General features: G+C 46.6%; 1 protein-coding gene across 3 annotated transcripts in view; it reads right to left on the bottom strand.

The window, feature by feature from the left end:
- The window catches only part of IAH1 (isoamyl acetate hydrolyzing esterase 1 (putative)), a 207,222-nt gene that overhangs the window by 74,362 nt on the left and 118,876 nt on the right, over nucleotides 1-13,984 (bottom strand). For all 3 annotated transcript variants that reach the window (XM_063915442.1, XM_063915440.1, XM_063915441.1), the window contains exon 3: nucleotides 12,439-12,491. In XM_063915442.1, coding sequence (XP_063771512.1) covers nucleotides 12,439-12,491 — 53 coding nt within the window. The remainder of the gene's footprint in view (nucleotides 1-12,438; nucleotides 12,492-13,984) is intronic.

Raw genomic sequence — 13,984 nt, 5'->3', positions numbered from 1 at the left:
AGCAGGTCCCTTCTTAGAGGTAGAGGCCACGGGTCCTCTGTGAGCATCTCTTGAAGTTCCGGGTACCAAGTCCTTCTTGGCCAATCCGGAGCCACGAGTATAGTTCTTACTCCTCTCCGTCTTATAATTCTCAGTACCTTGGGTATGAGACGCAGAGGAGGGAACACATACACTGACTGGTACACCCACGGTGTTACCAGAGCGTCCACAGCTATTGCCTGAGGGTCCCTTGACCTGGCGCAATACCTGTCTAGTTTTTTGTTAAGGCGGGACGCCATCATGTCCACCTTTGGTTTTTCCCAACAGTTCACAATCATGTGGAAGACTTCTGGATGAAGTCCCCACTCTCCCGGGTGGAGGTCGTGCCTGCTGAGGAAGTCTGCTTCCCAGTTGTCCACTCCCGGAATGAACACTGTGTCACGAACCGGTCTCTCACCTTTGCGGGTTCTGGGGTTCATCCATTGCCAGTGCGGTTGCTCGCGGTGCTGTGCGCCCGTGTGGGGACACGGCGTGATCAATGGCACAGGTAATGCAGAGTCTGGGAACTGTGAGTGCGGGGACCAAATGGCCTAAGGCACTGCGGTGTGTCTGCTGTATAGGAGGTGGCCATGTTGGAGACCAAATAGCTAATACTGAGCACTTGTGAAAACACCTGTGGGCAGGTGTAAGCCAATCCCGTGCTTGTGCTGCCTTTAAGTAGGCTGGGATTATGTCACTCTGGGCCAGTGCTTTGTTGTATCAAAGCTGTGCTCTAGCTCTGAACTCTCTCCGTGCATTCCTGTGTGATTCCCGTGGTCCAGATATCGCCTCCGTTCCCAGAGGTCCGTTTTGCAGCCTTCACTGCCAAAGATCTACCGGCTCTCCATTGTGCTATCAGTCAATTGCACACCTATTGGAAATACTTGGATTCCCAGTGTCCTGCATGAGGTTACCTTGTCTGTCTGCCTATCATACAAAGTCTGGAGGATTCCAATTCCCTCAGCTGTTCGTTTGTTCAACTCTGCATTTAACCTATTCATCACCTCGCCATCTACTACAGTTTCACAGTGATCTCCGGAACCCGCAAGTAACCCAATTCAGTACTTTTTCTATGTTGTCATTACAAGGATAATTCTTCACAGTCTCTCAGTTAACTCTTAAAACTCCATTGCAAATTCTTACAGTTAATTCTCCATGTCTGCATTAACCAGTTAAACACAATCTGCAGTTCAGCATCAAAGCCTGTTTATATTTGGACAATTCAACATTTATTCTTCAGCTTGTTTTTGCATATGTTTCCATGAACATTTCTTTTATTTATTTCTGAGTTTTCTCTTGCATATTATTTCTGTTATTCCTGCAATACTTCAGTATAATGATGATTAACAACTAGTCATTTAACTCCTTACTGAATTGTTACTTTAATAAATATATGAAACGGAACTTCCTTCGTCCTCCCTGTTTTCTTCATACCCCAGCACCTACCCCTGTGGTTGGTTCCAGGTTAACGGATTCACAAAAACACCCGGACCTGACAGTAAGCACTGGCCACATGGATCCGTCAAGTGACCAATTCGCAGGAGGCGGTGCTACGTCAAATATCCTTTCCCGTCTGGAAAACCAGGAGTCTATACAGACACAAATAGTGCAGTTTATGCAAACTATGGCAGACCGTTTAGAGACTCTTCATACAGCAATTAAAACGTCTCAAGTCCAGATTCCAACTCCGGTTGTCCCAGTTACCACTACAGCTTCTCCTGTGATGCTGCCTACGTCCCGCTTGCAGTTACCCTCTCCGAGTAAGTTTGACGGAACTCCAAAACTTTGCAGGGGATTCCTGAATCAATGCGAGATCCAGTTCGAACTGATGTCCGCCAGTTTCCCATCAGCTCGTTCTAAGGTCGCATATATTATTGCCCTCCTCTCCGGTCAGGCTCTGGAGTGGGCATCACCATTATGGGAGAGAGGTGATCCTATCCTCTCTAATTACAAAGAGTTTGTATCTTCTTTCCGGAGAATCTTTGACGAACCCGGCAGGACCACCTCAGCATCTTTGGATATTCTCCGTCTACGTCAAGGTTTACGTCCTGTCAATCAATATATTGTTCAGTTTCGCACGTTGTCTTCAGAGTTAAACTGGAATGAGGAGGCCCTGATCGCCGCGTTTTGGAATGGACTTTCTGAGAGAATCAAGGACGATTTAACTATCCGGGATGTGCCAACTAAACTGGATGAATTGATTTCTCTCTGTAACAAACTTGACCTACGCTACAGGGAGCGATGTTTAGAGAAATCCAGGGCAGAGCGATCCAGTCCACGTTATCATCCTAGGCCTCGACAAGATTCTTCATCACAGTCTCCGGTAACGACAGACGAACCTATGCAGATTGGGCGCTCTCGCCTCACAGAAGAGGAACGACTTCGTCGTCGACAGGGTAACCTCTGCATGTACTGTGGGTCCTCTGAACACTTAGTTAAATTCTGCAAACTCCGACCGGGAAACTCTCGCTCCTAGCTTATTCAAGAGAGGTTAAGCTAGGAGTTACTCTAGAATCACGTTCTGGGAAAGAGCCGACCTTGTCTATTCAATTAGAAGTGCCAAGTTCTACAGTGAAAGTTTCAGCTCTCCTAGATTCTGGGGCAGCCGAGAACTTCATCTCCTCAGCCTTTGTCATGCGGTCTAAAGTTCAAACCATGCCTCTGGAAGCAGCAGTTGCCGTTACAGCAGTGGATGGAAGTCGAATTCCAGATGGTATAATTACTCATCGAACCGTATGTCTCAAGATGAAAGTTGGTGTGCTCCATTCCGAATACCTCTCCTTCTACGTGATTCCCAAAGCCTCTCAAGATGTGATACTTGGTTTACCTTGGCTGCAGAAACATAACCCTCAACTTAATTGGCAAACCATGGAAGTCCTTTCATGGGGTAAATCTTGTACCAAGAACTGTTTAGCCTCAATTGTACCTCTCCGGTCAATCAGCCTTCCCGACCTACCTCCGGTGTATCAATCCTTTGCGGATGTTTTCAGTAAACAAGCAGCAGACTCTCTACCTCCTCATCGCGAATGGGACTGCCCAATTGTCCTGGTTCCGGGTAAAACACCTCCTAGGGGACGAATTTATCCGCTATCCATCCCAGAGACGCAAGCTATGTCTGATTATATACAAGAAAATCTAACCAAAGGATTTATCAGACCATCTTCTTCACCTGCAGGAGCCGGATTCTTTTTCGTTAAGAAGAAGGACGGTGGGTTACGACCATGCATAGATTACCGTGGGCTCAATGAGATCACTGTGAAAAACAAGTATCCATTACCCTTAATTCCAGAATTATTTGACCGGGTAAAAGGAGCTACTGTGTTTACAAAACTGGATCTCCGAGGGGCCTACAATTTAATCCGCATCCGAGAAGGGGACGAGTGGAAGACTGCTTTTAATACCCGGGATGGGCATTACGAATACCTTGTAATGCCTTTCGGTCTTTGTAATGCACCTGCAGTTTTTCAAAGCTATGTGAATGAACTTTTTCGTGATCTTCTCTACAAGTGTCTAGTAGTGTACCTGGATGATATCCTAATATTCTCTAGGGATATAAAGTCTCACCGTCACCAAGTTAAAGAGGTACTGACACGTCTGAGGAAAAATCAACTTTATTGTAAGTTAGAGAAGTGCACTTTTGAAGTATCTTCCATACCGTTCCTTGGTTACATCATTTCTGGATCAGAGCTATGTATGGATCCCGGTAAGGTACAAGCTATCCGAGATTGGTCCACTCCTACAACTCTCAAGGGGATTCAGCGATTTCTCGGCTTTGCTAATTTCTATAGGAGATTCATTAAGAATTATTCTACGTTAGCTGCTCCCATCACAGCCCTAACTCGTAAGGGAGCAAATCCTACGAACTGGTCTTCAGAAGCAATCAAAGCCTTCTCTGATTTAAAGCAAGCCTTTGTGTCAGCCCCCATTCTTCGACAGCCTGATCTGAATCGTCCCTTTCTACTAGAGGTGGATGCATCTACAGAAGCAGTAGGAGCTGTGTTGTCACAAGTCTTTGAAGATAAAAAGGTTCATCCCTGCGGATATTTCTCCCGTAAGTTCCTCCCGGCAGAACGTAATTATGCAATCGGTGAGCAAGAGTTACTTGCCATCAAGTTGGCATTTGAGGAGTGGAGATACCTTCTAGAAGGAGCTCAACATCGCATTACAGTTTATACTGATCATAAGAATCTTCTGTATCTGCAGTCAGCTCAGTGTTTGAATCCACGACAAGCCCGATGGGCGCTTTTCTTCTCACGATTTGATTTCAAACTCACCTATCGTCCAGGGTCTCAGAACAAAAAGGCAGATGCCCTTTCCCGGTCCTTTGCTTCTTCTGAATTAAATGATGCTACCACGAATCAAGCCATTGTGAATCCTAGGTCCTTTTTAATGACTCGAACCTCTCCAGTTCCTCCGCCTGGCAAGACCTTTGTCGCCACAAGTCTTCGAAAACGGCTGCTTACCTGGGCTCACTCCTCTTCCTTCATGGGTCATCCTGGGGTTCTAAAGACTCTCAAGTTTATTCAACAGTCTTATTGGTGGCCACGTCTCAAAGCCGATGTCCAAGAGTTTATAGCAGCATGTCCTAAATGTGCCCAACATAAGAGTCCAAGAAGTTCTCCACCAGGTTTGTTACATCCACTATCCATACCCAAACAACCATGGACTCATATCTCAATGGATTTCGTGACCGATCTACCTCCATCAAAAGGGCGAAATACCATTTGGGTGATAGTGGATCGATTTTCGAAAATGGCACATTTCATTCCATTAACTGGGTTACCATCAGCCCCTTTACTAGCCAGATTGTTCATCTCTGAAATCTTCAAGTTGCATGGCCTTCCTCGAGAAATTGTTTCTGATCGGGGAACACAGTTTGTGGCCAAGTTTTGGAGGTCGCTTTGTTCATCTTTAAATGTCAAGTTGAACTTTTCTTCTGCATATCATCCTCAGACAGATGGACAAACTGAGAGAGTCAACCAAGACCTTGAAACATTTCTCCGGCTATATATATCGTCCTCACAGGATGACTGGGTTGACTACCTTCCATTGGCAGAATTTGCTCATAATAATCTCTTCCATTCATCTTCAGAATCTACGCCCTTTTATATTAACTTCGGCTTTCATCCTCGTGTGCCAGAGTTTCATCCATTGCCAGCCCTAGAGGTCCCAGCGGCAGATCAAGAGCTTCAACGTCTATCTAGCATCTGGAGTTGTGTACGTAAGTCCTTGGTCAAAACTTCCGCTCGTTATAAATCTTTTGCAGATAAAAAACGTAAAGCTGTACCGAATTACAAAGTGGGAGACCAAGTTTGGATTTCTACACGCAATCTCAAGTTCAAAGTTCCTTCTAAGAAATTTGCTCCCAGGTTTATTGGTCCATTTCCCATTGTAAAGGTACTCAACCCTGTGTCATACAAAGTCAAGCTGCCACCGTCTTTGAGAATTCCTAACGCCTTTCATACATCTTTACTGAAGCCTTTGATTCTCAATAAGTTCCGTACTACCCAGTCCAAATCTCCTAAAGTTCACTCTTTGCAGAATGAGGAATTTGAAGTTAAAGAGATTGTGGACTCACGTTCCCGATATGGACGTTTACAGTTTCTGGTCGACTGGAAGGGTTACGGCCCGGAGGAGAGATCCTGGGTTTTCTCTGAAGATGTTCATGCTCCAAGACTGGTACAGAAATACTTCTTCAAAAATCCTGACAAGGTTCAAAGGTGTTCGGAGACCACCCGTAGAAGAGGGGGTACTGTCACGAACCGGTCTCTCACCTTTGCGGGTTCTGGGGTTCATCCATTGCCAGTGCGGTTGCTCGCGGTGCTGTGCGCCCGTGTGGGGACACGGCGTGATCAATGGCACAGGTAATGCAGAGTCTGGGAACTGTGAGTGCGGGGACCAAATGGCCTAAGGCACTGCGGTGTGTCTGCTGTATAGGAGGTGGCCATGTTGGAGACCAAATAGCTAATACTGAGCACTTGTGAAAACACCTGTGGGCAGGTGTAAGCCAATCCCGTGCTTGTGCTGCCTTTAAGTAGGCTGGGATTATGTCACTCTGGGCCAGTGCTTTGTTGTATCAAAGCTGTGCTCTAGCTCTGAACTCTCTCCGTGCATTCCTGTGTGATTCCCGTGGTCCAGATATCGCCTCCGTTCCCAGAGGTCCGTTTTGCAGCCTTCACTGCCAAAGATCTACCGGCTCTCCATTGTGCTATCAGTCAATTGCACACCTATTGGAAATACTTGGATTCCCAGTGTCCTGCATGAGGTTACCTTGTCTGTCTGCCTATCATACAAAGTCTGGAGGATTCCAATTCCCTCAGCTGTTCGTTTGTTCAACTCTGCATTTAACCTATTCATCACCTCGCCATCTACTACAGTTTCACAGTGATCTCCGGAACCCGCAAGTAACCCAATTCAGTACTTTTTCTATGTTGTCATTACAAGGATAATTCTTCACAGTCTCTCAGTTAACTCTTAAAACTCCATTGCAAATTCTTACAGTTAATTCTCCATGTCTGCATTAACCAGTTAAACACAATCTGCAGTTCAGCATCAAAGCCTGTTTATATTTGGACAATTCAACATTTATTCTTCAGCTTGTTTTTGCATATGTTTCCATGAACATTTCTTTTATTTATTTCTGAGTTTTCTCTTGCATATTATTTCTGTTATTCCTGCAATACTTCAGTATAATGATGATTAACAACTAGTCATTTAACTCCTTACTGAATTGTTACTTTAATAAATATATGAAACGGAACTTCCTTCGTCCTCCCTGTTTTCTTCATACCCCAGCACCTACCCCTGTGGTTGGTTCCAGGTTAACGGATTCACAAAAACACCCGGACCTGACACACTGCTGACAGTGCTATCACATGATTTTCCGCCCAGCGAAGAATCCTTGCAGCTTCTGCCATTGCCCTCCTGCTTCTTGTGCCACCCTGTCTGTTTACGTGGGCGACTGCCGTGATGTTGTCTGACTGGATCAGCACCGGCTGACCTTGAAGCAGAGGTCTTGCTAGGCTTAGAGCATTGTAAATGGCCCTTAGCTCCAGGATATTTATGTGAAGTGATGTCTCCAGGCTTGACCACAAGCCCTGGAAATTCCTTCCCTGTGTGACTGCTCCCCAGCCTCGCAGGCTGGTATCCGTGGTCACCAGGACCCAGTCCTGAATGCCGAATCTGCGCCCCTCTAAAAGATGAGCACTCTGTAACCACCACAGGAGAGACACCCTTGTCTTTGGTGACAGGGTTATCCGCTGATGCATCTGAAGATGCGATCCGTACCATTTGTCCAGCAGGTCCCACTGAAAAGTTCTTGCGTGGAATCTGCCGAATGGGATTGCTTCGTAGGAAGCCACCATTTTTCCCAGGACCCTTGTGCATTGATGCACTGAGACTTGGCCTGGTTTTAGGAGGTTTCTGACTAGCTCGGATAACTCCCTGGCTTTCTCCTCCGGGAGAAACACCTTTTTCTGGACTGTGTCCAGGATCATCCCTAGGAATAGAAGACGTGTCGTCGGGATCAGCTGCGATTTTGGAATATTGAGAATCCAACCATGCTGCCGCAACACTACCTGAGATAGTGCTACCCCGACTTCCAACTGTTCCCTGGATCTTGCCCTTATCAGGAGATCGTCCAAGTAAGGGATAACTAAAACTCCCTTCCTTCGAAGGAGTATCATCATTTCGGCCATTACTTTGGTAAAGACCCGGGGTGCCGTGGACAATCCAAACGGCAGCGTCTGAAACTGATAGTGACAGTTCTGTACCACAAACCTAAGGTACCCTTGGTGAGAAGGGTAAATTGGGACATGGAGGTAAGCATCTTTGATGTCCAGAGACACCATATAATCCCCTTCTTCCAGGTTCGCAATCACCGCTCTGAGTGACTCCATCTTGAACTTGAACCTCTGTATGTAAGTGTTCAAAGATTTTAGATTTAAAATAGGTCTCACCGAGCCGTCCGGCTTCGGTACCACAAACAGCGTGGAATAATACCCCTTTCCCTGTTGCAGGAGGGGTACCTTGATTATCACCTGCTGGGAATACAGCTTGTGAATGGCTTCCAATACCGCCTCCCTGTCGGAGGGAGACGTCGGTAAAGCAGACTTTAGGAAACGGCGAGGGGGAGACGTCTCGAATTCCAATTTGTACCCCTGAGATACCACCTGAAGGATCCAGGGGTCCACTTGTGAGTGAGCCCACTGCGCGCTGAAATTCTTGAGACGGGCCCCCACCGCACCTGGCTCCGCCTGTGGAGCCCCAGCGTCATGCTGAGGACTTGGCAGAGGCGGGAGAGGGCTTCTGTTCCTGGGAACTGGCTGTTTGCTGCAGCCTTTTCCCTCTCCCTCTGCCACGGGGCAGAAAAGAGGAGCCCTTTGCCCGCTTGCCCTTATGGGGCCGAAAGGTCCGTCAGGGAATCCGACCAAGCGACCCCAGCACTGCACATCCAGGCGGAGGCGATTGCTGGTCGCAGTATAACTCCCGTATGAGTGTATATACATTTTAGGATATTCTCCTGCTTTCTGTCAGCAGGTTCCTTAAGGACGGCCGTATCAGGAGACGGCAGTGCCACCTGTTTAGACAAGCGTGTGAGCGCTTTATCCACCCTAGGGGGTGTTTCCCAACGTGCCCTATCCTCTGGCGGGAAAGGGTATGATGCCAATAACCTTTTAGGAATTATCAGTTTTTTATCGGGGGAAACCCACGCTTCATCACACACTTCATTTAATTCCTCAGAAGCAGGAAAAACTACAGGCAGTTTTTTCTCACCAAACATAATACCCTTTTTAGTGGTACTTGTATTATCAGAAATATGTAAAACATTTTTCATTGCCTCAATCATGTAACGTGTGGCCCTACTGGAAGTCACATTCGTCTCTTCATCGTCGACACTGGAGTCAGTATCCGTGTCTGTGTCTGCCATCTGAGGTAACGGGCGTTTTAGAGCCCCTGATGGCCTTTGAGACGCCTGGACAGGCACAAGCTGAGTAGCCGGCTGCCTCATGTCATCAACCGTCTTTTGTAAAGAGCTGACACTGTCACGTAATTCCTTCCATAAGCCCATCCACTCAGGTGTCGACTCCCTAGGGGGTGACATCTCTATTACAGGCAATTGCTCCGCCTCCACATCATTTTCCTCCTCAAACATGTCGACACAATCGTACCGACACACAGCACACACACAGGGAATGCTCTGATAGAGGACAGGACCCCACTAGCCCTTTGGGGAGACAGAGGGAGAGTATGCCAGCACACACCAGAGCGCTATATATAAACAGGGATAACCTTATAGAAGTATTTTTCCCCTTATAGCTGCTGTTATGTTAATACTGCGCCTAATTAGTGCCCCCCTCTCTTGTTTTACCCTTTTCTGTAGTGCAGGACTGCAGGGGAGAGTCAGGGAGACGTCCTTCCAGCGGAACTGTGAGGGAAAATGGCGCCCGTGTGCTGATGAGATAGGCTCCGCCCCCTTCTCGGCTGACTTTTCTCCCGCTTTTTGCTATAGTCTGGCAGGGGTTAAAATACATCCATATAGCCCTGGGGGTTATATGTGATGTATTTTCGCCAGCCAAGGTGTTTTTATTGCTGCTCAGGGCGCCCCCCCCCAGCGCCCTGCACCCTCAGTGACCGGAGTGTGAAGTGTGCCTGAGGAGCAATGGCGCACAGCTGCAGTGCTGTGCGCTACCTTGGTGAAGACTGGATGTCTTCTGCCGCCGATTTTCCGGACCTCTTCTTGTTCTGGCTCTGTAAGGGGGCCGGCGGCGCGGCTCTGGGACCGGACTCCGAGGCTGGGCCTGTGTTCGGTCCCTCTGGAGCTAATGGTGTCCAGTAGCCAAGAAGCCCAAGCTGGCTGCAAGCAGGCAGGTTCGCTTCTTCTCCCCTTAGTCCCTCGATGCAGTGAGCCTGTTGCCAGCAGGTCTCACTGAAAATAAAAAACCTAAAACTAAACTTTTTCTAAGAAACTCAGGAGAGCCTCCTAGAATGCACCCTTCTCGGCCGGGCACAAAAATCTAACTGAGGCTTGGAGGAGGGTCATAGGGGGAGGAGCCAGTGCACACCAGGTAGTCCTAAAGCTTTACTTTTGTGCCCAGTCTCCTGCGGAGCCGCTATTCCCCATGGTCCTTACGGAGTTCCCAGCATCCACTAGGACGTCAGAGAAAATATATATATATCACTACTGCAGGACAGGTATATATTATATAATGACGGACCTGCTGGACACTGTCAGCACTGCAGACTCCTAAACTACTAGTATGAAGAAGATAGTAAAAAAAAAACCACCACAGGTAGGTATACAATTATGGACGAGCGACTGCCGACACAGAGGTAGCTACAGCCGTGGACTACCGTACTGCGTCTGCTAGTATAGACTGGATGATAATGATATAAAAAATATATATATATATATATCACTACTGCAGGACAGGTATATATTATATAATGACAGACCTGCTGGACACTGTCAGCACTGCAGACTCCTAAACTACTAGTATGAAGAAGATAGAAAATAAAAAAACCACCACAGGTAGGTATACAATTATGGACGAGCGACTGCCGACACAGAGGTAGCTACAGCCGTGGACTAGCGTACTGCGTCTGCTAGTATAGACTGGATGATAATGATATAAAATATATATATATATCACTACTGCAGGTATATATTATAATATAATGAATGACGGACCTGCTGGACACTGTCAGCAGAATGCGTTTATAGAATTAAAAAAAAAAACACCACACGAGTGTTTAACTTTTTCAGGCAGACAATATACTGGTGGTCACTGGTCAGTCACACTGGCAGCAAAAGTGTGCACTGTTAAATATGTACTCCTGCTATAACTGCTCCCCAGTCTCCCCCACAATTAAGCTGTGTGAGCAGTGAGCACTCAGCACAGTCAGATATACATAGATGATATTATCATGCAGCACACTGAGGCTGAGCACAGATATGGTATGTGACTGTGTATCGTTTTTTTTCAGGCAGAGAACGGATTATATTAAATAATAAATAAAACTGGTGGTCACTAGTATAACTATCAGCAAAACTCTGCACTCTCTGAGTACTCCTAATGCTCCAGTAAATCAAGTGTCTCACTCTCTATCTAAACGGAGAGGACGCCAGCCACGTCCTCTCCCTATCAATCTCAATGCACGTGTGAAAATGGCGGCGACGCGCGGCTCCTTATATAGAATCCGAGTCTCGCGATAGAATCCGAGCCTCGCGAGAATCCGACAGCGGGATGATGACGTTCGGGCGCGCTCGGGTTAACCGAGCAAGGCGGGAAGATCCGAGTCTGCCTCAGACCCGTGTAAAAAGGCTGAAGTTCGGGGGGGTTCGGTTTCCGAGAAACCGAACCCGCTCATCACTAGTGGGTACCTCAGTTATTTCTAGCCTGGTTGGGGGAGATCTTCTCCAATGCCTGTGCTACAGTATTTTTCTGTAGTGCAGGGGGTTACTGTGTGGTGATTATTTTCAAGGGGAGCTACACCCACCGGTGGGACGGACAAGCCTGGTTCGTCTTCCGCAGTCTAGTTGAAGGCGGGAGGATGATCCTCAATTGTCCTCTGCAGCGAAGGCGTTAAAGGTGTTTGCCACTTGAAAAAAAGAAAACCTCAATAATCCCCTTCTTTTCCTAGTAATACCACTTTCACATTGCAATAACGTGTCGCACTCGGGATTTGTACATAGGCACTTCCCGGATGCGACCCCCTTGAGACCCCTTTTAGACTGGCGGCACCAACCCGGCATATTGCTGGGTTGGTGACATCAGCGGTGACGTGTGCGGAGGTGGCATCTTGTGATCAGATCATCTCCAAGCGCCGCCTGTCCCTATAGCACCGCCTCTCCCTATAGAGTGAAACGACCCGGCAACCCGTTTACACTGCACTTCAACCCAGGAATAACACTGCTTTATTCCCAAGTTAAAATGACGGGTCAGTCGACACGGGAAATTCTAACATACCCCTTTCACATCGCACCGTGACCCACCAATATACCGGGTTATTTGTGTAATGTGAAAGGGGTATTACAGTACTTTGGTTGGAGTCCCTACCCCAGGACCACTGCCATTTGCTGTACTAAGCAGGGTCCCATACCCAGAACCTCTGACGACCACCTTCAACACTGCTCAGTCCAGTAGAGCTGCTATATCAGTGGTGGCCTAACTCAGTCCTCTTGGATCCCTAACAGTTCATGTTTTCCAGACCACCAGTGGGATCTTGCAAAATGTGTAATTTAGCACCGAGTACACCCATGCACTAGCTAGGACATCTGTAAAATATTAAGTGCTAGTTGAGGACCAAGTTTGGCCACCAGTGTGCTAATCATAGAAAAGCAATGTTCAAAGAATTATATTAAGGAAAGGATTTGGTGATATTAGTATAACAATAGTAACCGACGGAGGCTATACTCACCTAACAAGCTTATTAGCAAGCGACGCTCCCCATGCGTTAGTTTCAAATGCAAACTGAAATTAAGAGGAAAACAGCAATTTAATAATACCCCTTAGCAGTTTCAGGAGATATTTCTACTAAAATGCGGGTTTTTAGAAGTGGAAATGTTGCCCATAGCAACCAATCAAATTCTAGCTCTTATCATCTAGACCAGGCATGTCCAACCTGCGGCCCTCCAGTGTTGTGAAACTACATATCCCAGCATGCCCTGACACTGTTTTGCTGTCAGAGAATGCTAAAGCTGTGTCAGGGCATGCTGGGATGTGTAGTTTCTCAACAGCTGGAGGGCCGCAGGTTGGACATGCCTGATCTAGACTCAGGTGCTAGAAAAATGATAAGTAGAATCTGATTGGTTGCTATGGGCAACATCTCCACTTCTAAAAACCCACACTTTAGTAACTATACCCTCAGTCTCAGATCATACATAACAATTAAAGAACACTTTGGGTGGAATGAAATTGTTTTAGTGGTGCCCTGTGCCCGACAGAGCAATTCAACTGATGCTCCTTTCAGGCCGTGGCGCCCATTATAGCTGCTCGCCACTTGTGACAGGCTTTTCACAGTTTCCCTGTCGCGTGCAAGATTTTAAAAGAAACAAAAATCAAGTATCCCCCAGCACTCGGGATGACATCAGCAACAGAATTTGAAAACTACATGGTGGTAGATAAATCAGAGATCTCGGTTACAAATATTTGCAAAGATATGGTAAGCCCACATGCCAACTTTAAGGCATCTATGAGTACTGGGGGTTCCTAATACTTAGTCCAGGGCGCAGTACCCCACAAGGGCCAGCTGCCCCAAGGCAGCACACCAGTTAGAGTTAAAGTGTTAGTGAAGATGTTAATAAAAAGGAAGCAAAGCTATGTGTAAAAGGTGATACACAAGTGAAAAGTAGAATTAAAATTAGTATATTAGTAATATATTATATGGTTATAAGTTGGCCTGAGGGCTTACCATAACTTTGCAAATATATGCAATTAAGATCTCTGATTTATCTACCACCATATAGGTTTTAAATCCTATTGCTGATGTCATCCCGAGTGCTGGGGGATACCGGCTTTTTGTTTCTTGTTCAGAATAACCCCTCCCTTTCATGCACATAGATAACGTTACTAATTGGATAGAGCAGTTACCAAATTACTTGTTGCGTGCAAATCTTTAGTCATATTTAGCCATTTTGTAGTGATAAATCCAGTAGTTTTGGGTACAATCAGTGAGAGAAAAAAAATTAGATTTTTGTCTAAAATGTAAAATCCTTTTTTTCTCAGTCCATAGGGGACACTGGGACCAGGGGTATAGAGTGGAGCTCAGGAGACAGCACCAAAGAGTTAACTTCTTTTTGTAGGCAGCACAGGCTCCTCCTTCCCTATACACCGCTCCCAGCCCAAGGAAGCCAGTTATACTGAACAAGCCCAAGGACCAGGAAACAAAGGAGTGGAGAAGAGCAGCACATACACAGAACCAGGCACACAATAACACAGAATGAGGAATCAGAACGAAGAAACCC

The sequence above is a fragment of the Pseudophryne corroboree genome, chromosome 4, assembly GCF_028390025.1.
Source record: "Pseudophryne corroboree isolate aPseCor3 chromosome 4, aPseCor3.hap2, whole genome shotgun sequence".
Lineage (NCBI taxonomy): Eukaryota > Metazoa > Chordata > Amphibia > Anura > Myobatrachidae > Pseudophryne > Pseudophryne corroboree.
This window is presented reverse-complemented; position numbering and strand designations above follow the sequence as displayed.